Here is a 26,214-nt window from a genome sequence, read left to right as displayed (position 1 = left end):
TAACCTGGTCTTGTAATCTACAACGATCCGATAAACTCAAAATGCTAATTATTGCTCTCAGTATTCATTTTTACACCGTTGACAATCACATATTGTAGAAATAAAAGTGAACAGCAGCTGGCGCTGCAGACCAGTAGTATGCAGACTTTTACCAAAAACGTGACTGTGTAGTTTGGTGAGTAAAGGTAAACTTAGACGTTTGCAAGGCTAGTAACTCAGATGAAACACACGTCATCTTATTGAGACGTAAGCGTAATAATTTGACTTCTACAGTAACGACTAAACTAAGGTCTCTTGCTGTAAAAGGGGAAAACGTCATTATTACGCAATAGTAATAATAAAAATAAAAATGGTAGTGAAATAATACAAGATTTTAACATTTGAAGTTTGTCATGCCGCAAATGAATATTTTGTTAATTCACGCTTCTACTGACTGTGATTTCTTACACAACGTATTATTTTCTCATAAGCGTTATTGACAGACAACATCGTATGATACTTTATATATTTTGCGAGCTGTAATACGTTATTATCAATAGCATCAGAACTACATATTCATAGAAATTCGTATGATAGCATTAAGAAATGTACACATGGGCAATAGGCGCAAATAGAGTTTATGGAATGGCGCAAACAAAAATAAAGGATTGTTTTTCATTTTAGTGGATTGACATATAAAAACTTAATGCAAAAGATCATGCTGTAGGCTAATAAGTAGGCCTACACATTAAATGGTGGTGACAACATATGATAAATAACACCATTAACCTAGAACTGTAAGTAAGAATATACCACTGAAACAGACAGGCTACATATCAGTTACTGCAACAACAGAGGATGAATAACTTAATAATATTATAATAAAATTGACACATATCAAGGAGCATTGCATGTACTTGGTTGGTTGGTGATAAAACTATTTTTATTAAAATACAATATTTTTATACACAATGAGTATTACGTATATGGTTTGATCAATTTAGTAACAAAACGAATCTCGTCATAGGGGGTTTCAGAAATTGTAGATTTCGTCACAAGTTGAGATTTGAACTCCCTAACCTTCCAAGCATCCTTCCACACAGAAACGATTCGCAATTCCTTCAAACAAATTAAGATTCAAAGATTCGAATCCCCTTTCTGCCACTAAGACATCTTCTGGTCTGGTAGCTATTTGCCGGAGCTGTGGAAGACTTAGTCGTCCGCGAGGTGGCACTACACCAATAACGATCACCTGAAATTGTAATTGAGTTTAGGTTACCGTGGTAACAACAAAATAGACCGAGTGGTCTGCATATACGTCTGCAGGACTACTTTCATCATCTACGACAGATTTCATTGCAAAAAATGTTTAAAAGTAACTTGGAAACTTTAATAGATTTGAGAGATTTGTCGTCAGTGTTAGAAATATTATTAAACGCAAAACGCAAAAATCGTTTAGTTGAAATTTTTGTGATAGATTGATAATTCTGCGCTTACAGCGTCAGCGTAACAGAAAGCTAAATTTTGTAAGAATAACATTTTTCTAAACTATACGACTTACTCCAGTTTACATTAACTAGCAACGTCATAAGTCGCAGTATTATGACCGAGACGTTAGCTGTACTACCATTCATGCTTGGATTAAATTCAATAAACCTTAAGGTTACGATTAATCATGGACCAAATAATTCGGTAGGTGTGAGATTCGTTGGTAGGCTTATGTGCAAGTTATCGTCAACGTAACGCCCAAAACAAAGCAAGTTGTTCTTTAAAGCAATGGTTCTTTGTAGCCTTTGAATTTAAAGGCTTCATGGGTTGTTCATCGGATGGCACTTATTAAATATAAGCTTTGCTCTGTGGTTTTGTTTCGCTTGAATTAAATCTTGTAGTTGTTCCTCGTTAAGCCGATTATGTTTCTCAAGTTACACCGTTTGAAATTCCAATCAAATGTTGTTTTGTTTTTCTTTAAAAGGTTTGATTTTGGCCTGATGTGGTCACTTTCGTATCGGTATTGTACGATACTGATGTAACTTGAAACATTTGGGTTGGTAAGGGCTGGTCTAACATATACTTTTTTTAGTTTTAAGGAAATTAAACAATTTGAGGTTAGTTTTATTATCGTGATTATTTTGTTATGAGTTATTTTAATTTTAAAACTAGCTCCAGGTTTACCTTTTATGAAGAATGTGAAACTATGCTATACAGGTAATGCGAGACCCTACCAGCAAAGTGGGTGACAAAGAAAACATTGATTGCACATCATAATTATGGTGGATAGGGTAGAATTTATAGCAAGTTAATGAGGCTGTTATCCTAAAAATTTTATCAGCTGTAAACAGCATGTTGTTTCTTTTTAGGTAATTTCAATAATGCATCTTTTTCTATTTTTGCTTCAGAAATACCTGCTGGTAGCTGATGGTACAGCTACTGCTGTTTTAAATACCGTTTATATAGAACTTCAATTATATTGAAGGTTGGTATATACGAGGTAGTTTAAGTATACGTATAGGCCATAGGGTAGGCCTATATATAAGTAACCTAAATACTCGATTTTTTCTATCTGTGTTTGAAATGTTGTAAATAAACCGAAAAAAATACAGCGACAGATTTCAGGTTAACCCAGCACTTGTAATTTAGCTCTTACCGCTGTTCCTTCTTCTCGAAGTTGTTGTGAAATCTCACTCACGTCATCTTGAGACCTGCCATCTGTAATGAGAAGAATGATGTCGTGGACTCCTGGACGGCTCCCGAGATCTTCTTCTTGGAGCTCGTTTCTTGCGTGACGCAAAGCTTGCCCGGTAAAGGTTCCTGTATGATGTCGTCATATTTTCATTTTAAGTGCGAAATAAATTGTCTTTTGCGTTTGGTTTCAATTTAGAGCCAGTGAATGCACATAAACTATTAATTTACTTCAAAGCTGAGTTAAAAAGAAAAACAAAATGCATTTGGATAAGAAATAATTTTCATCAGTTACATAAAATATTGAGATTAATTCATGTCCACGATATCAATAAAAGAACTCGTTTTGGTACAATGAAAACCACAATAGCATATATTATATTTATCTCTTATATCTGTATCAGAACCCTGTTCTAATAAATTGCCTACCACAAATATTTGAGATATGAAAACCTACCTGAACCGTCGTAGGGAATGCGGTCGATGGCTCTTTTCAAAGCTCTCACGTTGCCTGCGTAATCGCGAAGATGGATTTGCGTCCGGGTATCAACTTCACGATTATAGCGGAAAACGCCAACCCTTGAGGCATTGGCGCTCAGGTCGAATAAACTGTAAAACACACCCTTTGTTAGACGTTGCATTCACGCATGTCAATTATCTAGCTTGCATATATATGTATGAACACAATATCATATCAAAATTTTCAACTGAAACATTTCAAGACATCTACAAGATACAATCAATGCCAGATATGGCAGATATGGATATGCGAGTTGCTTAAATGATGACCCCCTGCTCTATAAGCTAAAAGACTTCCCAGCAAATGGGTTAAAGAATTTTAGTTAGGTATTTATGTTCATGGGTACCCAAGTATGAAGTGGGTCCAACAGCGGCAAAAAAGTGTCTAAACTGTTGGATTAACCCAAACTTTGACGTTACTGGAACGACCAAGCCGGTACATAACCTTCACTTGTTACGCCGATTGTTTTCACACCACGTGTTTGCTGTCTGCGTCTTTGAGCATATGCGGTTATTTCGGTGACTGAGAAATTTTCCTTTGTATTTCGGTTGTCTTGCATATACTTCTTATTTGTGCGGCCTGTACGATTTTAAGGAAGCATTAAGGTAACAGCTCAAGAAACAATATCGAGGCTGAAGCCAAGACATGTGACTTGTCCCAAGCGACAATCTTAATGTCTTAAACTAATTTCGCAAGGCACCAATGTCCTCTTGACACGTCATTTATCAGTCTTGCTCGCTTGCCGCTTCAGAAGTGGCCCAAGCAACAGAGAGTTTCACATACTCGAGAAATAATTTAACAAATTCCTTCATCGTTCGGAAATTGTCAGCCCCAGTCGATGATGAAGAGTCTAGGATGATAACACCGTCAAAATTGATCTGGGGCGGACACGTCTCTGCAAAACAAATATCCCAGTCAGGTCCCAGTTTGAATAAAACATACAACAGTCATAACTTCCAACCGAAGTGTATCTAATTTTCTTTATACTATTTTGACTTTATTATATACTGCAATACTTGCTATTATGAAAGCAACAAACTTTCGACACAAGTCTTTTTCATCTAAAAGGTTTTGGCTGCCAAAACAAAAATCAGAAATAAACACTCAGCAACTTATAACCTATGTATACATTTGGCTCCGTTGTGACCTCTTACCTGAGCAGCAAGGTCTTGGCAAGCTCCAAGTGGAATCATTCAGACATTGGTTGGTGGTAACTTCTGGAGGTTCAAGAACGAAATCCTTCTCCTCATTGCACGTATAAACGCAAACGGAACCGGCGAAGTTTCCGTTGGTACAGTTTGCAATTCCGTTGTAAAAAGTGCCTTCATCTGGGCAAGTGATCGCTGCGGACACAAAGATTGCAAACACAATCGCACCTTGTTCAAACACAAGGTTGGGCTGTAAGAAAACTTGGCGTTTGTGGTCAAATGTACTCACGTTCACACAAAGGTGTTTTATTATCCCACTGTCGTGCTCCGTCTTGGTCTACGCAAGTGGCATAGAGACTGCCCACTCTTTGGTGATTGTCATCGCACGCAAATTCACATTGAGAAAATAGGACGTTACCATTGCTACAAACTGAGTAACCATTTTCCGGGTTTGTAATGTCGGAGCAACGTTTCGCTGCATGGCAAAATACTATGTTGTACTTGCTGTTTGATTTGTGCTTTGTAACGCATATAAATAGGGAATAGGTCTCAGAATTACGGTAGTGAGTTATTCAATGTTAAATAGGCTATCACATGTAGCCTACTTTTCAAAGCGATATTGTCACTTCTAGTGCAAGTACTTACGTTCACAAACCGGAACTGGAGAAGACCAGACTCCACTTGGGCTTTCAAGATCCTCACAAACAGCTGTCGGTGATCCGATTAAGTCGTAATTTGCTTCGCAGTTATAGCTGTTAAACATATTTTGTTTCTTCAGGTTTTACAGAGATCTTAAGGTCGCTATCAACATGGAAGCTCCCAGATAAAGGCAATAAATGATATTTGGTACGTTATACCTATAGGTCTTGTTAGAAGCTTAATTTTCTGGTCTTCTATTGGACAAAAACTTTTACTTGTCTATTGCCCCAAGTATAAAAGCTACAATAACACAATAACAGTAACACAAGTACCAACCTGCACAAACTGTCTTCGTCGTTAGCATACGTACAAGACACTTCACCATTTGCTGGCGGATCTCTGTCCGGACAAGTGACAAGCACGCAAGCAGGTGGCACGTTAGTCCAAGAACCGTCCAGTTCTAGAAAGGAATAACAGAAAATATAACCACAGTGAGAAATCTTGGAGAGCTATGAGTTGACTGTATGTATATTGTTATTGCACACAAGCCGTGTGTATAGTAAACACAGTCAGAATAATCAGATAAAACTGGTTTAACGAGATTCATGGATTTAGAGACTTACGGCATGTTATCGATTCATCTCCGAGCAACTCATGTCTAGCTGCACATTCAAATGTGCACACACTGAGTAACAATGCACCGTTTGAACAATTTGTCTGCCCATGCTGCGGTGTACTTTGTAAGTCTGGACATGTTATCACTGCAAAACAAATGTTACTGTTCCGTCATAACATAAAATTATACTATATGTTCTTGGCAGTATACACATGTATCGGGCGATGAGATACGAGTAAAAATGAGCTACTGTAGTGTTAACATTGTGCGCGTTTAACATGATGGCATTCCATCAGTCAGAACCAAGTATTTTTCACATTAGTTACAATATCAGTGGCTTATGTTCTATCCAGCGAATCAGCAACTTAGACTTACATTCACACGTAGGTGTTTCTTTGTCCCACTGCATACCGCCATCTTGTTCCACGCAAGTTGCATCGCTGTTGCCAACTCTTCTGTAGTTTTCATTGCACAGAAAGTCACATTGGGAATTTATGTTGCTTTCGTCGCTGCAGCTGACGTATCCATTTATTGGGCTCAAGATCGCTGGACATACTTTGACTGACCAAAGAAATTGGAATAAAATGTAGTACTAATTTTGTACTGTAATAAATGACGGGCTTATATTGATTGTTGTCAAGTGCATGTTTGTCACTGATAAGTTACTGTTTTGATTTCAACTTACGTTCACAATCCGGTACTTCGTGGGACCATCTACCGCCAAGATCGTCATCATCAACATCAAGGCATGTGGCAGATGGCGAACCGACCAATCTAAAGTTGTTGTTCACGCATTCGAAGCTGAAAAGAAACAAAGATTGTTGGTTTTATGCTTTGTAGAGTTACACAGGCAAGCTTGTTCATTATAGGCGTCGTATATTTAGTAACAATGAACTTTTCAAGAACTTCTGTATTTAATCTTGTTTAGGGGAGATTAATTTTTTCCGACTTACTCGCATATCGTATTCTCAAGGTTGTCCAAAGAACATGACACCCTTCCATTCACCGGAGGGTTTCTTCTGGGGCAAAACACGTTTACGCAAGTTGGGGGTTCGTTAGACCACTTAGCGTTTCTTTCTGTTGACAAAATGAAAAATCAGCAACAAATAACATACACTAGCGATGTACCGGATACGTAGCCTAACATAGGCGAGACAATTAAAATAATTTCCGGTTTCTAAAACCAGCTATAGCTATCCCACTGTATAATAACAGCTTCGTCTAACTTACGGCATACGATGACTCTTGGCCCAAATCTTTCGTGGATTCCGGTGCAACTGAATGTGCATCTGCTTCCCACTCGCGAGCCCCTCGAACAACTCATAGCACCGTGTCGTGGCGCCCTCAGTAGTGGGCACTCCATTGCTGTGATAAAATCACATGTCATATAAAGTGAATATTTTCACTTTCCACTCAAAGTCTTGAAACACTTTGGCGGCGCTCGTTGGCTTAGTTATGTAGCATTACGTTACGAACTCCGGTAAAATATAAAGCAGTGTTCTAGGGCTATTTACAGGTTAAATTTCTGCTGTAACACCTTGGTATGTTTGTACTTACGCAGGCATCTTGGCGGGGGATTGGTGAAAATTGGCGTACCTAACCCTCTCACACATTCGCTCGATTTAATACCGGAAAGGTAGCGACCTGAATAGATATATTGCTTCAGACACAGGGTTTAACAATGCATTTAAATCAACCAAGCTGAGGGAAAAAATTTGAACGCAGACTTACCGTCGTCACACTCAAAGTTGCAAACTGTCCCAACTTTCATGCCATCCTCTGTGCATTCTTGAATCGCGAATCTTGGAGTCGGTAAGGGGTCACAAAGCGCATCTTCTTGGGGTATCACAACTGGGTCTAAGAGAGACATTACGTTTACTGCTGATGGTACGCTAAGTGTAAACGTGGTTTAAAGTAAATAGTTGCAGAAAATCTTCCGGTTACTTTGCCTTAGAAACAGAATACGAAAAGACAAAATATTTTTTCTCAATATTTTATTACATTCCGTCATAACTACTTGGTGCTATGTCAGTGTTAACTTATTGCTATCCACTTATCGCCAGCAACCTTTTAAACAAAATATCATGCCGCGTATTAAACAAAAGTGAATTATATGGTGTATAGGGTTATCTATTTGCATGCAACCCGTATATGATGTATAGACCTCTAGTAACTAATTGAATAAACTATACATACTGCATCATGATAATTCATGTACCTTTTCTACAAGGCAATTGCGGTGCGTTACATCCATCGGTCACACAGCAGCATCTGCACACAGAACTTGGCACTCGCCCATTGCACTGTGTAGGCATCCAGGCATCGCGATCATTCTGGAAATAAATAACACAGCAGTAACGCCATTTATTCAATCGCGCCTTCACAATGAAGGCAATAGTTATTTGTTTGTTTATACTGTAAATCGTTCTAGAAAATACGTCAAACTACATTACGTTGCTTGTTATGTTTAAATCGACTTAAGATCGTTCTGCGGTGTATGACGTTTATACGACTTGATTCCAAGCCATAGACACCCGCTAATGAGGCGACACAACAAATTCACATCAAAACTATACCAACCTGTAGCCAGTTGTTGTCACAAGCCAAGTCTTGCTTGCAGCGCTTTGTAATCAAAGCTCCTTTGTCGGTACGTCGAACCGAATTGTGGCAAGTGTTCTATACAACAAAAGTTTTGTAAAATAAAAGTTTTTCTTTTTAAAACTAAAACCTCTAAACAATATATGTCCGCAGGCCGTTTTAACAGCATACAACTTTGTGTCACTGTCACCTTTATCTGCGTGCATTTCTTAACCTATTGTCTTAAGTACGTTGTAATCGTATTGGGGTATAATTTATATCAATAATAAATAACAGCCAACTTACAACAAAATACAAATTTAAAGTTTTTATGTTTGATTTAGAGCAAAGGTACAACCTGCGGTCCGGATCCAGCTCACAAAAGCAGATCATTTGGTCGGTAACTAACAGATAAATTTGTGAAATAAAATGAGCCAAGCAAAAGGTCGTTGCGATACATACAGTCGCATGCGATAAAGATACTGTAGCTTATGAACACTAACAGCCGAGACATATGAGCAGACGTTGCGCATTTTTTGTAAATTTTTAAATATGAGCAAAACTGGCTCCCTCGGCTATTTATGACAAACGGGTTACACTACCGAACAAATTTTGAACGTTTTAGCAAACAGCAATAAAACTCTCGACGACCAAATCACAGAACGTTTTTGATCAGTTACAACTTGATGCTTGATGGAAATATGAACTATTACACGCACATCTTTCAATTTATTTATTGTCTCGTGTTTATGAAGAATTCAATAAACGCCATCAAAAGCTGAATTTCGCCTAAAAATTCTCGCTCTACGTTAAGGTTTTGTGACATAAGAAAAATTGACGTTTGATGCCTCATAAATGGTCAGTGTTTGTTTAGTTAAATTGATCAGAAACACAAACTTAAAAATCCGGGTGATTTTATAAGGAAACTGTTTATAAGGAAAGCTGTTGTTGCTTTGAAACCACCATTATTGCTTAGAATAGGCAGCGTGTTGCCATCGTATTATTTTTCCAGTTCTTTTTTTCGTGCGGTTTTGATCAACCTAACACAGTTTTTTTTAAGGTTGCTGTAAACGCAAAAAATTTTTCGTAACAGCAACGATTAAATTTGCTAATCTGCACAAGTTATAATAATAATGGTTGTTTCAAACATAACTTAAGAGAGAATATTACTTAAATTACTTAAGATAAACATTGGTTATAATCTACATCTGATCGGTTGCTTCTATAACATTCTCAGAGGTGACAATATCTCAGCAATGTTCACTTCTGAAGAAAAATACTGCGAATTTGCGCTTAACAATCCAAGTTTAATGAAGTAAAGCGAAATATTTAATGAAAGCGCAGTCGAGAACTTAACCGGCTAAGCCGGTCCATCACTTCTTGTCATGTTTTAAAAACGACGTATCGTGCTGCGATCGTTTTAATCTTAATTTTTGCAGCTTTAAGTAATTGCGTCTCACATACACGCTGATACTGGTTTAAATGTACTGTAGTGCCACTAAAGCGCGTTGTAAATATAAAAATAAGCTGGTTTTACCTCATTTTGTAAACATTCGACATATTTTCCGTTCTTCTGGCAATGGTCGTTGTTCGGCGAGTTAATACATGTCCAACAGTAGAGCCCTGAACGTAATATTCATCTCATCAAAACAACTAAAAAGTGTAATCTACTTTAGATCGATCTTATTGAAATAAAATAAAAACAACTAATTAAATTAAAACAGCACCAACAACAACAACAACAACAACAACAACAACAACAAAGCAAAAAAATTTTCCCAAGTCACAAAAGCAACATGACGTATTAAGAATTTGTTACACGACATTTACGTACCTTCCACACAAGTCCACGCCAAAGTAGTCAAAGCGATTGCCAACGCGATTTTCATTGAGGTTGTAATGATCGTCTACCTTCGTTACAATATCATGAAGACGTCAAAGTTGAATGTGAAGCATTCCCTTGAGCGCATCCGATTTATAACGACTTCCGAACCGCAGGTGTATCACGTGACCAACAACGGGGAATTTTCATTAGTCTGGTTATTTTTAGTCGCCGAAAACGATGGAGATGCAACTTACCACTTCGATTTTTTACAAGCTAATCTTGCAGCTTCTGGCAGTAGCACATTTCTTTTGCGTCAATGCAACTTTTCATTGACGTCATAGTATCGTTTTGTTTGAATTAATTGGAAGCCATTTGAGCAAACTAAGAAAAGTTTACAACCTTCAGCAAAGGAGCACATGCTGGGTTGTAAACGTAAAATCATAAATGCTGCAATAACCGGTATTCATGGTTGCAGTTTTTTGACATTTTGGATCATGCTCTTTACTCCTTTTTATGCGTTGCCGGTAAAATAAAACAAGAAACACCTTTTCGTACTGTAGTCGGAATGAAGTACATTACAATAACATTTAGTGAAAAACTAATCTTTACTATTGGATTTGTGACTCTAATTAGACAGTGTGTTTTTTGCAAAAAGCCAAAGATAAACTGTCTTGGAAAGTCATTTTTATATTTTGTATACAGAAGGCTACAGGGTGCCCCTCCATGCTGCAGCTGATTTATATGCTCAAACGTTTAATATTTACTTTGATGAAATGGAATATGATATATTTTTGGATGTTACAACTGATAAACGAGCACGTTTGCACTCTGACGTTATAATTATAAGGCTGTGACGACGACTTCAAAGGTATCATGGTGTAACCTGAAAAGAAAAAAAGGATATTTTTTGAAAAACTCTTGGAAATAAAAATTTTACGAATTTGTCAATAACTTAACTAATTCAAAACTAAATCGGCTATGAAAACCATGATGTTTCAAAATAAAAGGTGAAAACTGATTTGTATTTACAAGGAAAATGCTTTGTTCAGAAAATGATATTTTTTAATCTTGAAGACTATTGCCATCAGAATACCCCGGAATCTTTAAAAAACGATTTTATATTACTTATCAGTTATCACACAAAATTGATTGAGATCGAGTCAAGAGATTTGACTGAGTGACTGACACAAGATTGAGTCGATATTGAAAAGGATCTGATAGCTTTTCGTGATAGGATTCCGACTTTGGGGTTGAGAAAAATATGTAGAAAAGATTCTTCTTCACTTGCTCTTCTTCCAGCTCTGTAGTTTTTTTCTGTTAATTCAACATTATCCTGAACGTTGTTTTGCACAACTTAAAACTAACAATATCGTGAAAAAGGCACCTTAGCATAAGACATTTGCGTAGGCATCGTGTTAATACGTTACTTGTTCAACAGTTTGCTAAATTTAGGCCAACGTTCGAAGGATAACACGTTCAGTGAATGACTGCATCGCTTGTTTTATAAATTTCAAAGAAGCACGAAGGCTTCTTCCCACAGCTTTCGTGAAATGTTAAGGATTTAAAATTCTTTTCGAAGAACATAAGACCCTGGGCATGCGTTATGTAAGATAAAGCTTTCATGATTGCGTTTACTTGACGAATAGGCTGGTAGCACACTCGCAACTCAAATTAAATTTACTTGCAAAGTTTTTGCAATGCAATGTAATTAATCTACTTAATGTTAGGCAAGAAACTATCTTGGCGGGATTTTGATAAAAAAAATTCTTTGACAGCATGTTTGTAACCTTTTGGTTATGGGTTAGGCGGGTTTAGCACCCTTTTGTTCTAAATTTAAGTTATGGATTATCTCACACTGACGTAAAAGTTTTATCAAACACTTAACGTTTATCACTTGCCGGTTATTATTTTCGTTTATAAATATAACGCCTTCATAGCGTTTGGCATTTGCACGAATCACGAAATGCTACTAAATTAACCATACATACGTCAATAACATTGCTATGGGTCCAACTAAGTGCAACGTTGCATCTCGATGACAGTAATTAGCATTGTATTCTCCGGCAATTGTCATAACTCCAAGCGTGCTGATCGGGACAAAATTTTGCAAGTATGTACCAATTCAAGATAATCGTGTTTCCTCTCACTTCTAATCTTTTTTGTGGACATATTTGTAATCCTAATAGCACATTTAGGAGGAAAGGCACTTGTAATTGTAAGTTGCTACATTGGCGGTTTGAACACCTGCCGAACCGCTTGGTACAGTTACCATCAACATGAACTTTGAGACAACTCTAAACGCAGTGAAAATGTCATACAAATTAATTTAGCTTGACTGTGTCACGTAATGTTAATTAATCATTTTTTGAAATGCTTCCTCTCATGATTTGTAGAAGTTGTAGAAAGTGAGCCCGGAAGATTTTAAAACTTGTTTAACTTAACCTTTGACGAAATGCGTATATGCGGCCGAAACGCTGAAATTAAATAAAGGTTACGCTATATATTTGTCAAGAATTACGTTTCATTTCATGAATTAATTGTTACACTTTTCATTTGTCAAAACCTCATTGACGCATAAGATGCTATAAATATATCTGACTACACCACATGCCTTCAAGGATAAGCCAATAGCTTAGAGCGCGTGCAAGACTTTGAATGGTGTTTTTGTTCCATTCACAGATATAGCCCGGGTCTATTCTTTGTGGCGGCATTACAACAACCATCCACATAAACTCACGCGTGGTTCCTTTAGTTTACTTTTATGGTACAGGCCTCGTTGTTTGTTTTGCGGCTCTTTATCTCAATCGTTTCTGGTGCGGGGAAGATGAATTGACATTTAAGTTTTGGAGTCGCTGTTTCGCTGACTTGTTTATTCGATTATAATCTTTCACACAAAGTAGTCCTACACATAATTTTTTTTGCAGTTTGTAGTAATTTCTGTAAACTTTTCCATGTTTTTGTCGTCATAACAAGTGAACAATGCGATAATTATATTTTAAAAACCAATGACAGCAGTTTACTTTATGACGCCATGTTTAAAAGTAAGTCACGTGATAAGCAAAAGAGTATTATATCTTAAACACAAATATTGTCACCAAACCCGATAATATACTAAGTTATGTGAGCGCAAAAATACAATAAAAAATTTTGAACACATGGTTTTCTAAAATCTGATTTACATAGTTTAAAATGAAGTTCCAGATATTAGTACCTGGCCTAGGGCGTTGTTTGTCCCAAAACAATTCAATAACATATACTGAGCACTACGCCGCCAACTGGCATGATAATTTAGTATGGGTTGATTTTCTTGAGTGATCAAACTCATGTAGGTTTGAAAACATCTGAGATACCTTGAAACCCAAAACATTACTTCGGTTGTAACCTCGCAAGTACGATTGTTATTAGCATCAACAATCAGACATATTTTTTAAACCGTACATTTAAGGGGAATGCTAAATAACTTTCAACCAAATCATTGTGTAAGATATGCTAATTAATAAATCAAGCTTTGTTTGACCTTATAGCTTTAGTGCAGTTGTTAAACGTAATAATCAATTTGTAGGCTAAATTATTTTCTCCAAACCTGTTAGACTTGTTGTGAGTCTTTACAATCTGTGACATTTAAATTTTTTTTAAAACAAAGAGATGTTGTCTCGGTTATCTTTCCGCACTTTGCGGGTGATTATAAATTCACATATTAATTGCTCACAATGCACTGTTTTGTGTTGTGCTTAAAAGATTTCGCTATAAGGGTTAACAAAGTTTGTCACAGATGTTGTTTTATTTCACATGAAGTCGTTTATAACGGAATTTCTGTTCTTCTGTTGATGCACACCATTGCAAATTAACTTCAATATATTTATAACCACTATAACCGCTTTTAAAACCACTTCCGAAAAAACTTGACGCCGTAGGGTTGAAAGTAGAACTTGATGAAATAAAGGCTTAGTGATGCCTTGAATAACACTGACGTCGTCATAGTAACAACAATGGTGGCACCCCCCCACCTGAGGAAACGAAAAAGTACACAATGGATGTTATAATGGAAGGATCAGCTTATTGTCCACACTTATCGAGTGTCCATATTGCAAAACCAAACCTGCGCATATAAGAAACCATTATTGCTAAACCATGATGGCTATGAGTTCCAGACAGAGTTCATTAATGTGCAAAACATGCCAAAATATTTTTGCTATCTGAAACTCTATGCAGTGGCTCATAAAACCGTAAGCATAGTCAAAGCTAATAAAAATTTCAACTCATTTTACTCTCCTTATCAACGATTGCTTATTTTGTTTACCTTAATCAAATTTAATGTTGCAATGATCGTACGTAAGACGGTTACACAAGATTGCAAAGCAACAAAAATAATCCTGCTTCCTAAACGTCTTGCGATATTGGTCGAGCATCAAGTATCAAGTCAAACATCCAGTGATAAGACACGACAATAAATAAAATCAAAAGAAATATTTTTTTTCATTTTCATAAACAACACATTGGCCTAAATTTTTTAAAGTTTATTCAAATATAAAACTTCCTGTTTATAATAAGATGTATGATGTAATAACAACACATTTATATACGTAATCTGGTCCAACGTAACTGCTACGTCAGTTGAAATCAGGAAAGTTTCTTTTCATCCAGCTGCTTTCGACTGGGTAAGATTGCCTTCAATTACTTCACTTATACACCAAAGTGTAATTTTCAAACGCATGTGCCAGCTGAGCAACGTTGTTGATTACGTAACGTAATTCGTAACGAGCCGCTGTGACAATAAAAGAAGACTTGATAACTTCATCTATCTGATTTAACTTAGTCTGAGATTCTGCAAGACTTGAAGACTGAAATGCTTAATCAACCTATGTTGTTTTTGCGCTCATAATCATGTCATGCTCACAATCATAATATCATATTATAATCATATGCTCATATCATATGCTCATATCATATGCATCATCATGCTAACAATCATAATTTTATTGTTGTTGCAACCGCAAATTACAATAAATTAGCTAGAAAGAGCTCACGCTCCTGACACTCGCTAGATTCATGAAATCGGTTTGACTTTTGTGACCTTTTGCATGTCTTTTGACCAGAGCACCGGATCTTTTGCTGATGCAACCTGCGGACCAGCTTTAGTTGATTACAAAACATTTACAACTGTGTAAGTGTAGATATGAGAAATAAAATCAATTTTAAACCGTTGGGGTGGAACAAATTGCTTACCCACAGGCCAAAGCAAATTATGAATGAACTCAAGTTTTGACAATTGTCGTAATAATATTACAGTCAACCAGCAAAAAATTACTTCACCAACAAAAATTTTTCCGTAAAGTAATCATAGTCAAAATAACGGCTACCTATCACGCCATCAAAGCTCGTTCGCTGCTAACTGCATTTATCAACTAGCATTGTCTGCTGAGAGTTATGGCACATTTTGACCTTGTTAAGATTGAATTTGTTTGCCGATACCTGCGAACGCAAGCAACACTCGTCAGTGCCTTGCGACGTAGCGTATTCAAGAAACAAGTAGCATTTGCGATTTACGTGCATTTGTACAACCGAGCTCACGGAATTAAAGATTTCTTCAGATATATATTTACGTGTCTTTGCCGAAATAAATGAACTAATGCGATGGTGAAATTGAACTCGCAAAAAAATTGACAGAAATAAATAAAACCTTTATCCCCGCATACCGTCTGTTTCATTAATGTTTGGAAGATTTTACTGTTGAAAGCAAAAATTCTGGTGTTTCTGTGATGAACTGCCACAAAATTTAGTTTTTCTCTTCGATTCCTATCAAATCAATTCCTTCCTTTTGCAAAAGCGTTCTAAATTTCAGGCGATAGTAATATTTTACTTGTGCTAGGCCTACTGTACTGTATTGCAAAACCGTTAATACGATAGTGTAGGTCTATATGGTACAACAAAATGGTCTTTCTTTATAGTCGTTAGATTATTTCGTTTTATGGTATATCAGTTCCTTTTTATTAACTCTTTTTGTCAGTTTTGGAAGGAATGGTCCGGCAATAACTAATAAGTTGATATTTTGGCAGCATACACACCTACTGACCTACTAATTTGTTTCTTAAAATAGAGCAAAAATACAAACTCAGCTACACAAAGTGGTTTCTTCCATTTGTTTAAGGTTGTCATTAAAACATCACTTGTCTAAAACTTCTCAAATGTTTGGAATAAAACAAACAACACATAGTAAAGCTTTTAAAGATTTTTTTATTTATTTTATTATTCGCTGTTTATCTATCATCATATAAATTGATTGAATACAAACTTTTATCAAAGTTGCTTTGTACAGGAAAGTTCACGTGCGCATATCAAACTCTATTAATATATTTAAGTGTGCTTATAGAATACTGTAAATGAACGAAGTGTACATATACAGTAACTTAATATTTATACGACCACTTAACACTTATAAATATTTTGCAATGACGTAGTAGGTTTAGCACTATATAATGTAAAAGCGCGTTAACTTGACTTAGATCAATACGACATTTTGGAAACAACAAGAAATCTTTTCACCATGCAATCTATGCGACTTACTAAATATTTTAAACCAAAACCAGCTTCCGGTTACTCAGAACTTTGGATAACTAGAAGTAATTTGATCGATTACTTTAACTTTCGATACAGCATCCGATACACTTCTATTACATACAGTCATACTATTAACTAAATCTAGTGCAGTTTACGATGTATTTGTTCATGCAAGCAATTGTCCTTGCGGCTTTGGCATTTCTGGCCCCCATGCTGGGCCCAATGTATAAGGAACCTAAAATTTAGTAATTTGCTACAAACCCAACTAAAAATACTCCAATTTGTTTCTGTCAACACGGCTATGTAAAGTCGTCGCAAAGCAATTAAATTAGTATATATAGTGAAGTAGTACTACGGTCAGGAACGCCAGTGACGTCATTGTAGCGACTACACGAGAAGCGTCGCCTTTGGTGGAGGGCTGGATAACGACAGGGGGTGAGTATAAATAAGCAACTGGGGCAACATTGGATGGATCTGCTCTGTTTCCGCTCTCATCGATTGCCAAAAGTGCAAAACCTAACCTATAGGAGCATATAACAACTCAGGTATACAAGCTAAAGCGTGAGGTATCATAGTTACTAAAACTCTATGCAATATCATTTAAAAGCTGAATACGACTGAAAACATGCGCAGAGGAAAAAGAAAAAAGTTTTTAAACTTAAACATTGTTTGTGTGCAACTTGATGACTTACGTAACTTGGCCTTTCATGGGAAATGGAAAGTTGTTTGAAATCAAGAAAGTTTCTTTTGTTTCAGCTGCTTTTGGTTGGGTGAGGTTACCTTCAATGACGTCAGTATCTTCCACCAACGTGCAATTTTCAAACGCATCCGCCAGTTGTGTGACGTTGTTGATTACGTAACGTAACTCGTAACGAAAAGCTTAAAGTAAGTAGCAAACAAATAATTTTGCTCAATCAATCAAGGTTGTTCAAACCTATCAGTAAATTTATATTAAGTCGTCGTTACCTGTGCCTTGGTCATAATCGTCTCCTGGCGCCGTGAAAATCAAGGCCACTCCACTTTCAGAATTGGTCAAGCTCTTTTGCTCCGCTTTTAAATCTTTTACTGCGTTAGGTGGAAAAAAGTCGTCCGTTTTCGTTACTGCTTGCCTGTCAAAGTTAAGTAACGCGGTAGTTATTCTGATACCTCTTTCTTTGTACAAATATTTCAGAGTTTTAACAATTTTATTTTCTATACCCGATGTATTGAAAGCCTTCGTTTGTGACCTCTCGAGAAAAGTTTCCAGTTTCAATTGAAAGACCAACATCGTTTCTGACGTAATTGATTCCCTCTGGATCAATGCTTACCGAACCTGTTTAGATAAAACATATTTGAAACTTACGTCTAATACATGTACTTTGTTTCGTTTGTATATGTAGACGTAGTTGTTCGTTTCATTTGTGTGAATGGGTGATGAAACAAGTTTAGGAACATAAAAACACCTCACCATCTGATTTTATTGTTCCAAGGTTGACCGGCGATCTTGACCCAGCAACATGTGTTGCTTTGATGGAATTGGCAGTTTTACTTACTCTAACCTGGTTTTTAAAGTCGTATGTTTTAGAAAATACATTTTGAGTTATACAATGACGTTGGAAGTCACAGATATAGTTTTTCAGCACTGTTCAATTTTCAAGCTAAATTATTGCAACCTCAATAAAATTATATTGCCGAATATATTACCCGAACTCCATAACTTCCAGAATCACTGTAACTCGTGAAAAAACGTGAGTAAACTCCATCGTTGGCCCTAACGTCAGGCGCTGCAAGGTAATTCTTGATTAGATAAGTTTGGATAAATTAAGTGCTAGAAGTGGTTTGCAAGGTTCAAATGTTTAACCCGCTTCTGCGCCGAAATAACTTTAACAAACAATTAATAATTTTCCTAATACTTTATTAGATGTGTATTTGAGCAGTGAACACAATAGCTTTAAGTTAGCTTTCTTTTCCTTACCTCCACCTGCGTCGAAAAGTTCTAATTCTTTTACAGTTCCATCTGGTTGTTGTATCAATGCCAGCACATTTGCATCAAGGACTGGAGCGAAACCTTGCGAAACCTGAAACATAAATATCTTATATTCATTGACATTCGAATATTGAAACGTGTTACAGAGTTGCGCTAAATGGTATATTAAGCATTTCGGTCATAGCTGGTTATTGGTGCTCAATCGCATAATAGACTTGAAGATAAATTTAAAACTTAAATGGAAGGCTACTGTTAATATAATGTACATAGCAATCTTTGGGCTGTACAGGATCTCTTACTTGAGCATACACGACAATGGCTTCACCGGTCCCCGCGCTTGTTTTGTCCAATCCGGAACTAACAACGATTGGTTGTTTCGTTTGATCTGATGCTTGTGACGTCACACTCGCTACCACTGTTTGTGAGCTGGTCGCAGTGCTAGACACGTAATATCGCCACCTACCGGGCTGGTTAGTAGAACAAAATTGAATGTCATTGATTTTAGTTTGTTGAATAACATAAACAGGGTTTCCACTAAAAATTTAAACTTACGTCAGCAGTACCGGGCAGAGGAAAATTAACGACTTTGAAAGTGGAATCAATTTTATGTAATGGTTGCCCCGGACATTTGTCCACGATACCAACGAGATTGGTCGAATAACTACACCCAGATGGATGCTGAAGCACAACGTGAACTTGAGCATCGTATTGACCCCAAGTGAAAGTGAACACAGTGCTGTTACCAACCGTTGAGTCAATATCAACAATTCCGCTAAAAATGCTGTTTTTATCCACGTCAAATGTTGAGCTGTGTACCTTGATAAATGTTGTGTCAATTTGCATCAGTGCCTCATTGCCTAATGCTTTTAATCTTAAGTAAATCGAAAAAATTTGTTTTGTATTAGGGCATTATAGCATGACATTGCCTCTTTTACTTTCTAGAAATAAACTAGTTACAAAACGCTACTTGAAATGTTTTGCTGTAAACATCACCATCGTTGGATGACGATAGAGTTTCGAATGCTCCCAAGATGCTGTTCACGTCAGTTCCGTAGAACCAAATTCCTGACGAATCGACCACCAATTTTTTTAGGTCGTCGTTTGAGTTTGTGTTGAAGAAAATGGCGTGAACGACCGAACCCTTCAAACAACTGTACATTTAAATTCTAGTTTAAAAAAACTTTTGCAAGTCAGCTTAAAATTGGTTATGATTGTTTTGTTGACGATAACGATAATCGATAACGACTCCAGCCCAAACTGTATGTAACCTTGTTATTTTATCAAGAGTTGATAATAGTGTCTAACATGCAAGTTGTATAGACAAAGTATGTAAACAACAAAGTGTGCTTTTAAATGACGCAATTTCTATTAAAACACATTAACACAAACCAATATTAACGAACTTCAACGATTAATGCAAAATTAGTCTTATTTTAGAAGTTTTTAACTTAAAGTCTTATTTCCTAACTCTTTTCCTTTTTATTCTATTGTTATAATGACATGTTTTACCGCCTGCAAAACTTGGTCAGCAACTGCATTGACAAAAGGGTATTCACTTTCTTCTCCATCTGTGAAAACCACAATGTTGCCTCCTGTCGGATCTTCGCCGCCTTCTTCTAAGATCTGTAAATATGATAGCACTCCCAGTATAGTAAGTTTTATCTCAAAGTTTGTGTTTTATGACTATGATTTTATAAAGCCTCTATCACGTAAGAATGGTTACGACAGAATGATTTGCACTACATAATTTGATGGATACTAATTTTTTTTACCTTTAAAGATTTTTCCAAACCACAGCCAATGCAGGTATTTCCTCCAGCAGTTGTTGGTAGATTGTTAAGAAGATCTTCTCTGCTAGTTTCATCTTTTATGGTGCAAAGGTTTGTTAGCTTTTGAGCGACGGAATCGAATTCAACCAGAGCAACTCGATCTCCGATGGGTACAAATTGAGCGATGAAAATACTCACAGCTTGAAGCATTTGTTCAAGCCCTTCTTTCTGAAACAACAAATAAACAACGGAAACAACCATAATAAATTTCACCCTGCTGCATCAAAAGCTTCCTTCCATTAAACACAATGAAAATAAATATTTAGGAAAATATTACTTTCTTTCAGTAAACCAATTTACGTCACAAAGAAAATTTCTTCTTTAAGACAAGTCCTGACTTGTCAAAATAAGACTATGTGCATTTATGACGTCATTACCCAACCCATGCTTCCCGATGTGTCCAAAACAAGAACGTGTCGTTTAGATGACGTAAGCTTGACGACGTGAAACGTCGGTGATGTGTCAAGGATTGCAACATTTGGAGAATTCGCGTTCGCAAAGTCGCTGGAATCAAGGATAACTTCCCAGGTGCTCCGGAGGTTGCACATCCTGTTCTGCTCGTTTGGAGCTTCTTTGTTGTGGATGTTGTAAGGATCGATTTTTTCATTGTGACAAAATAATTCAACCTAGATGAAAATGAATCGATGACGAAACTTGGCTACATCAAAGCAGAAAAATATTTCTTTCTGAAATTAATTCCGGATTTGAAGTTAAAGGCTTTAACTCAAACATTTTAGAAACAAATTAACAAACATTGAAATATAATTCAAAGCTTTATTATGCATTACAATTATTAACTTGTATTAATCTGCCTTAGCTGGCATTCAAAAAGTCTACATAAATTATTAATGAAGATTTTTCATCTTAAGAGAACCTTTATGTTTGAACACATGTCAACTTATAGAGATAGTAAGTATTTAAAGTTAAACAATTGTCACCAACAGACTTTTTACTTTTTCTACATATTGGTTGGACATTATTGACGAGGTAAGATTCGACAACTGCTTCTCATACGGCAAAAAAACACAGCCGTCTTCCGGAAGTCTGTTTTGTACATTTCGCTGACAGTCACGTGCCGTTCCGGTTGAGTAATCAATCACCTTAAACTCGCCCTTAAGGTTTACTGGACATCTGTGGAAATAAACGACTAAATGCACATTTATTGGCACAACCAATAATTTACAAACTTACACATCCAACATCCTAGTCCACAAATCCAACCATAAAGTTAGGTGTTTTATCTACCTCGTTGCTTCAACCTGTCCCTATTACTGTGGTTATATTACTGTGGTTGTACTGTACTGTGGTGTGGTGGTACATAATAATTACTGTGGTTATATGGCTACGTTTTCCCACCTCGTTGCTTCAATCTGTCCCAGGCTGTTTTGGTAAAACGAGTTATATCCGTATGTCGGGGTTTCGTCAAACACACCCCACCTGTAGTGACCCCATTCGTGTACCATTGCTTTGCCTTCAAATCAAGTACTTTCTTTAGATTTAAGAAAGGTAAATTTTCCATGAAAACATAAATTTGGTAAACACAAGTATCTTATTTTGCAACCAAGAGCTATACTTTTGTTCAAAAAATCCCGAGTGTTACGGAATACGAATGACGAATAAAACATCAATTCTTTTATAAAAGTTTGGATGACGTTTAGCCAGTGGTAACGTTTTAGTAAGGTTTTGACGTGCGATTAAGTAGAACCAAATTTATTGTAAAACAAAATGTAATATAACTGAGGAAAAATGTCGAAGATAGAAATACATGAAAGCAAATGTACAGTATGTTTAAGTATACGCGGAACCTAGGTATAAAGACACGTGGTGCACACTCTTGTGTAATAAATTTTATTTTTATAGCATTTCATAAAGTTACAACAACGTGTGCATACCTTTAGGTCCAAAGATGTTCACAAACGAATCATTGACAAGATAGGAAGGTGTGAGGTGGATGTAGGTACCGGGCTCGCCGCAACCTCCGTACTGTAGAGTATATGGCTGATCTTGATAAACTGGGTTGCGGTAGGCCACAAGTACATCGGCCTAAACAACGTAAAAAGGACATTGGAAAACATTTTGTGTGTTTTACGCAAACATTATGTATACTTTCATACAAAAGTGCGTCATATAATTCACATAGATAGCAAAAAATATAAACTGTACATAAAATTGCAAAGGCCACCGACCGCGTTATAAGTTTCTTTTCCAGCGCTTTGATAAGTTCCCATGCTCCAAGATTTTGGCACTAAGATTGTGATACTGGCGAAGTAAGCTCTTTGTTTGGTTGCAGTGTATAAAGCTTTGGATGCATTTGTCCAAACTTCCTGCAAAACAAATATTTTGAAATAGATTTTTATATTTTCACCAGAAAATCGCAATTATATTCAAAAGAAAGAAATGTTTTTTCTAAAAAAAAAACTAAAATGAAGTTGAAAAAACTTTAATTAAATTTTATTCACGAGGCAATCGTAAAATCTTTCGTGTTTTTGCAAATTCAAGGTTTAGTATGCTGCTATAAAGGACGTGGTTTATGTTTTTAGCACAAAATATAGTTTACCATCCCGTCATCCTTCAAATCACAGCAAAGTTTAACTCTAGTGCGAGACCAACTATATTATGCAGCTATGAAATAAGCTAGAAGTTCATAGACGCAGTGTACCATATACACCGGAACATCGAAACGTGCACTGTGCTATGCAGTGTAGCGTGCTGTTGTGGGTTTGTTGGTTATATAATACATTTTTAACCAAGTCAATATTTTACCATTTTTAAAATGCCTTTTCTGTTTTGTTTTTTTATATAGCCTGATTGAGTTATACCCAGAAACAACGGTGTAAAATAAGCTGGAGTTTCAATTGTCGCAATTTGCACAGGCAAAGATGTCTGAGGTAAAACGCAACTTTGATTTTATTGTCATAAACATTCTGTCAGCCAATACCTTGATGGCATCAATGAGCCCAGAGCTTTCTGGAACTTCAGGATTGATGGCAATCAACAGTCCACTGTAACCATTGTTGGAAATAGTAACGGCTGATGACGACAGTCCTAGGCCGTAAAATGACGTCAACAAACATAAAATAAACCATAGGCCTGCAGGTAGGTTCATCTTCCTGCAAAGTCAATGTTTAGACAAATGTATGAAAATTTTGCAAGATTTTACACAAAATATTTGGCAATTAAATGCATTTACTTAGTAACGTAAGTATAAAAATTACTATTGGTCTTAAACCAACACTTATCTTTCTTCACAGTTACAAAGTAATAGACCAAGTTTTTTTTATCTTATACTGTCCAAATGTGTAATTTTATTTTCCTGTGAAAATTTTTACAATTTTTAAATCAGATGTTCCGTGACGTGTTTGCTTTTTTGCTAACATTTACTACAGGTAAAAAGTTGGAACCTATAATTTGCTAAAAAAAAGAATTTGTAAGTAATAGTTTTGAAGTGATATGCATAACATTTCGCAGTGACAGAACATAATTGCAATTATGGTATATGTAATAACAGTAAATCGACTAGTTATTAAGAGTAATAAAATTAAAGGAAACACGTCCCCTCCGTCCCCAAGAAAATAGGTCCCTGCTCATACATTACATGCGTAGCAAATATGTTTTGCCAGTGCATATATTTGGATTTGATAAGTAACGGAAAATGATGAGAAATGTTTGGCGCAATAAAGTGACTCCACAGTGATCGATCGAATTCTATTTGATCAATCCTATAACGTATCTTATCGCAATGTGTGCATATCTTATTTTAATGTAACCTACATTTCGAGAAAGAAAAGTGTGTTGTGTATTGTTGATCAGTTGTAAGTTATATAGGTTATGGAATTTTTTAAACGTCTGCTGCCGGTCCAAAAAGCAAGCAGAGCTTAGATAAACTTCTTAGATTTTAAATTCTGTTACTTTTCCAAATTGCATGCTGCTATTTCTTACACGACGGAGAATAAAGCCATTTATACATATACGATTTATAGTTATAGTATCCGATTTTACGTTTTATAAATTGTTATTGGAACATACGCCATTCAAATTTTGGGTTTATTTTTGTTACATTTTTGTTTTGCTTTTTTGAAGTTTTAAAGTTTGAATTGCCTTTATGGTTTCCTGCATTGCCATAGTTAGTACAGCCGCCGTAGCGTTTGCTTCTACCAAAGTCTAACCGATTTCCTTTATCATATTATGAATAGCCATGACGAGAATCATGATGGCTTTATGATTTATATATTTTTTTGTAGAACGAGTTTGAATTCCGTGCATAATTCTTTTTATATGACTAATGCAAATGATTATTCTTTTAAAAACTATTTCCATGTTTATTTGGAACGGAATTAACAAAATCACCATTTTGGTTTTTGTGTGATCTATGTTTCACGTTTTCTATGAATACCTTCGAGTCAAAGATGAATAATATTGCCTTCGATTTACCAGCTCTGTTGCTTATCTATAAAAGTTTTCGACAGGTATGCAAGCCAATGCGACTGCTACCTTCTCTGACAAAACTTGTAACGATTCCTGAGATTATTATTTTCCTTTGCGATGTTTTTCAGTTTGACTCTTTCACATCCATTTTGTTAAATTATATCAATCATTAAACTCGCTCCTAAGAATGTCACTGTTGCCTTTCTTTGTAAGGGAAATTCGTGTTTATATTGTAAATAATCAATCGAAACGATCTTAGTTATTATGTGATGGAAATTTAGTTAAAGACTTTAATTCCTCCCTTAATAAACATTGATAAACATTCCAAGAGAATTATAAATTTTTCTACTTGCGAGTGCACAATACACTGCAACACGGAATTGCAATAAAGCAAACTTGTTCAAGTCATTTCGTCCTGTTAAAATGGTAGGTATTAGTGTTATCTATGTAAACGTATATTTGTGTGGCTGTAAATGTTTCTGTTACAGGAGTTATCCGATAAACTATTCGGTTTTCCGTTGAATTGCCTTGTTTATTTTTCGTTTGAGCTGTACTTGTTACATCATGATAAGTTGTCGTCAAAACAAAATTTATCTAGTAAAATTAAGCTAATCAACTATATACTATTTCCGTTTTGAGCCGCTACCACAAGCTGGTTAGGATTATGCAGGAAATACACAGTTCTAACATAGCATTCAACAAATGACAAATTACAGCTGACTTGAGAGCTGAAATCGCCCATGAGCAGTTTAGACTGCTATCGATATAGACTTCTACGGTATACGATCTGTAGGCACATTATGTTCTTAGCTTATGACACATGCAAACAATACCGTAAAAACGTAGTAAAGCACATTCTATTAACTTATAGTATATTGAACAAATCACCTTATATTGTTAACTACACGACACAACTTCAAGAAATTGACCCCAATTAGAACATCAAAATAAGAGCAAAGTTTGATTACGAAATAGCTGGAATAACAAAAATCTTCCTACGTTTCACCCAACAGTTTATTACGTTAATATTTAAACATTTTATCTAAATTCATGTAGGCTTCAAATTGTTTTTCTATAGCTTTGATAGGCAATCATATCCACACTGCAACAAACCAAGCCCATAGCGCAGAAAATCTAGCAATGCTGACACTTCAATGAAATTAAAACTGTATTGCACAATACACTTATAATAGCGCTGACCACTTGGTGTCCGTAGTCGTCAAGTGGGTCAAATGGTACTCTGCCACCGAAACTTGATGTCTGGCAAATTTACTAAATACAAATTTTTAACAATGATATTTAGTTTCGTTGGTTGCGTTAAGCATGCAAAAACTACACCGATGTCTTTTAGGTTGTATCATTACGTAACACTTGGTATGTATTTTCTAATCTCGTATTTTTTATACTAATAACAATAACATAAGCAGTACTTACAATAGTTAGCACTTACTTA

The 26,214-nt window shown here is 36.0% G+C and overlaps 2 protein-coding genes across 2 annotated transcripts; both read right to left on the bottom strand.

Annotated features, from left to right (window-relative positions):
• Positions 1–319: 319 nt before the first annotated feature.
• LOC143451851 (P-selectin-like) lies at positions 320–10,147 on the bottom strand. The gene is made up of 19 exons (XM_076952602.1): positions 9,993–10,147; positions 9,696–9,781; positions 8,162–8,257; positions 7,800–7,914; positions 7,313–7,438; positions 7,139–7,225; positions 6,812–6,946; positions 6,535–6,658; positions 6,267–6,382; positions 5,957–6,142; positions 5,589–5,726; positions 5,302–5,425; positions 4,972–5,078; positions 4,616–4,801; positions 4,333–4,521; positions 3,962–4,073; positions 3,116–3,267; positions 2,624–2,787; positions 320–1,231 (listed from the first exon to the last, which is right to left on the bottom strand). Exons 1-19 carry the CDS (start codon positions 10,045–10,047, stop codon positions 1,055–1,057), a joined length of 2,475 nt encoding a protein of 824 aa, XP_076808717.1. The 5' UTR covers positions 10,048–10,147; the 3' UTR covers positions 320–1,054.
• Positions 10,148–16,208: 6,061 nt separating this feature from the next.
• On the bottom strand, positions 16,209–25,921 carry LOC143453061 (calcium-activated chloride channel regulator 1-like). Its single transcript, XM_076954213.1, has 20 exons — positions 25,650–25,921; positions 23,275–23,446; positions 22,523–22,660; positions 22,229–22,379; positions 21,683–21,807; positions 21,582–21,595; positions 21,290–21,467; positions 20,714–20,962; positions 20,280–20,504; positions 20,017–20,130; positions 19,475–19,648; positions 19,060–19,323; positions 18,807–18,974; positions 18,496–18,598; positions 18,225–18,304; positions 17,989–18,079; positions 17,739–17,853; positions 17,508–17,650; positions 17,234–17,420; positions 16,209–17,062 (listed from the first exon to the last, which is right to left on the bottom strand). The coding sequence occupies exons 2-20, from the start codon at positions 23,440–23,442 to the stop codon at positions 16,870–16,872; spliced, it is 2,880 nt and encodes a 959-aa protein (XP_076810328.1). The 5' UTR covers positions 23,443–23,446; positions 25,650–25,921; the 3' UTR covers positions 16,209–16,869.
• Positions 25,922–26,214: the final 293 nt, after the last annotated feature.

This window comes from Clavelina lepadiformis, chromosome 4 (genome assembly GCF_947623445.1).
Source record: "Clavelina lepadiformis chromosome 4, kaClaLepa1.1, whole genome shotgun sequence".
NCBI classification, from domain to species: Eukaryota; Metazoa; Chordata; class Ascidiacea; order Aplousobranchia; family Clavelinidae; genus Clavelina; species Clavelina lepadiformis.
Note: the sequence above shows the minus strand (reverse complement) of the source record. Positions and strands in the feature narration are given on the sequence as shown.

What these genes read in the sequence shown, in the direction of transcription:
- LOC143451851 (XM_076952602.1), bottom strand. Translation starts at nt 10,047, where the DNA reads ATGAAAATCGCGTTGGCAATCGCTTTGACTACTTTGGCGTGGACTTGT. An exon ending in TCGAATGTTTACAAAATGAG is followed by an intron (nt 8,258 to 9,695) that starts GTAAAACCAGCT and finishes TTTGTTGTATAG; the next exon opens with AACACTTGCCACAATTCGGT. An exon ending in AGATGAATCGATAACATGCC is followed by an intron (nt 5,426 to 5,588) that starts GTAAGTCTCTAA and finishes ATTCCTTTCTAG; the next exon opens with AACTGGACGGTTCTTGGACT.
- LOC143453061 (XM_076954213.1), bottom strand. Translation starts at nt 23,442, where the DNA reads ATGAACCTACCTGCAGGCCTATGGTTTATTTTATGTTTGTTGACGTCA. An exon ending in GAAAAGAAACTTATAACGCG is followed by an intron (nt 22,380 to 22,522) that starts GTCGGTGGCCTT and finishes TACGTTGTTTAG; the next exon opens with GCCGATGTACTTGTGGCCTA. An exon ending in GAAGGCTTTCAATACATCGG is followed by an intron (nt 17,651 to 17,738) that starts GTATAGAAAATA and finishes TAACTTTGACAG; the next exon opens with GCAAGCAGTAACGAAAACGG.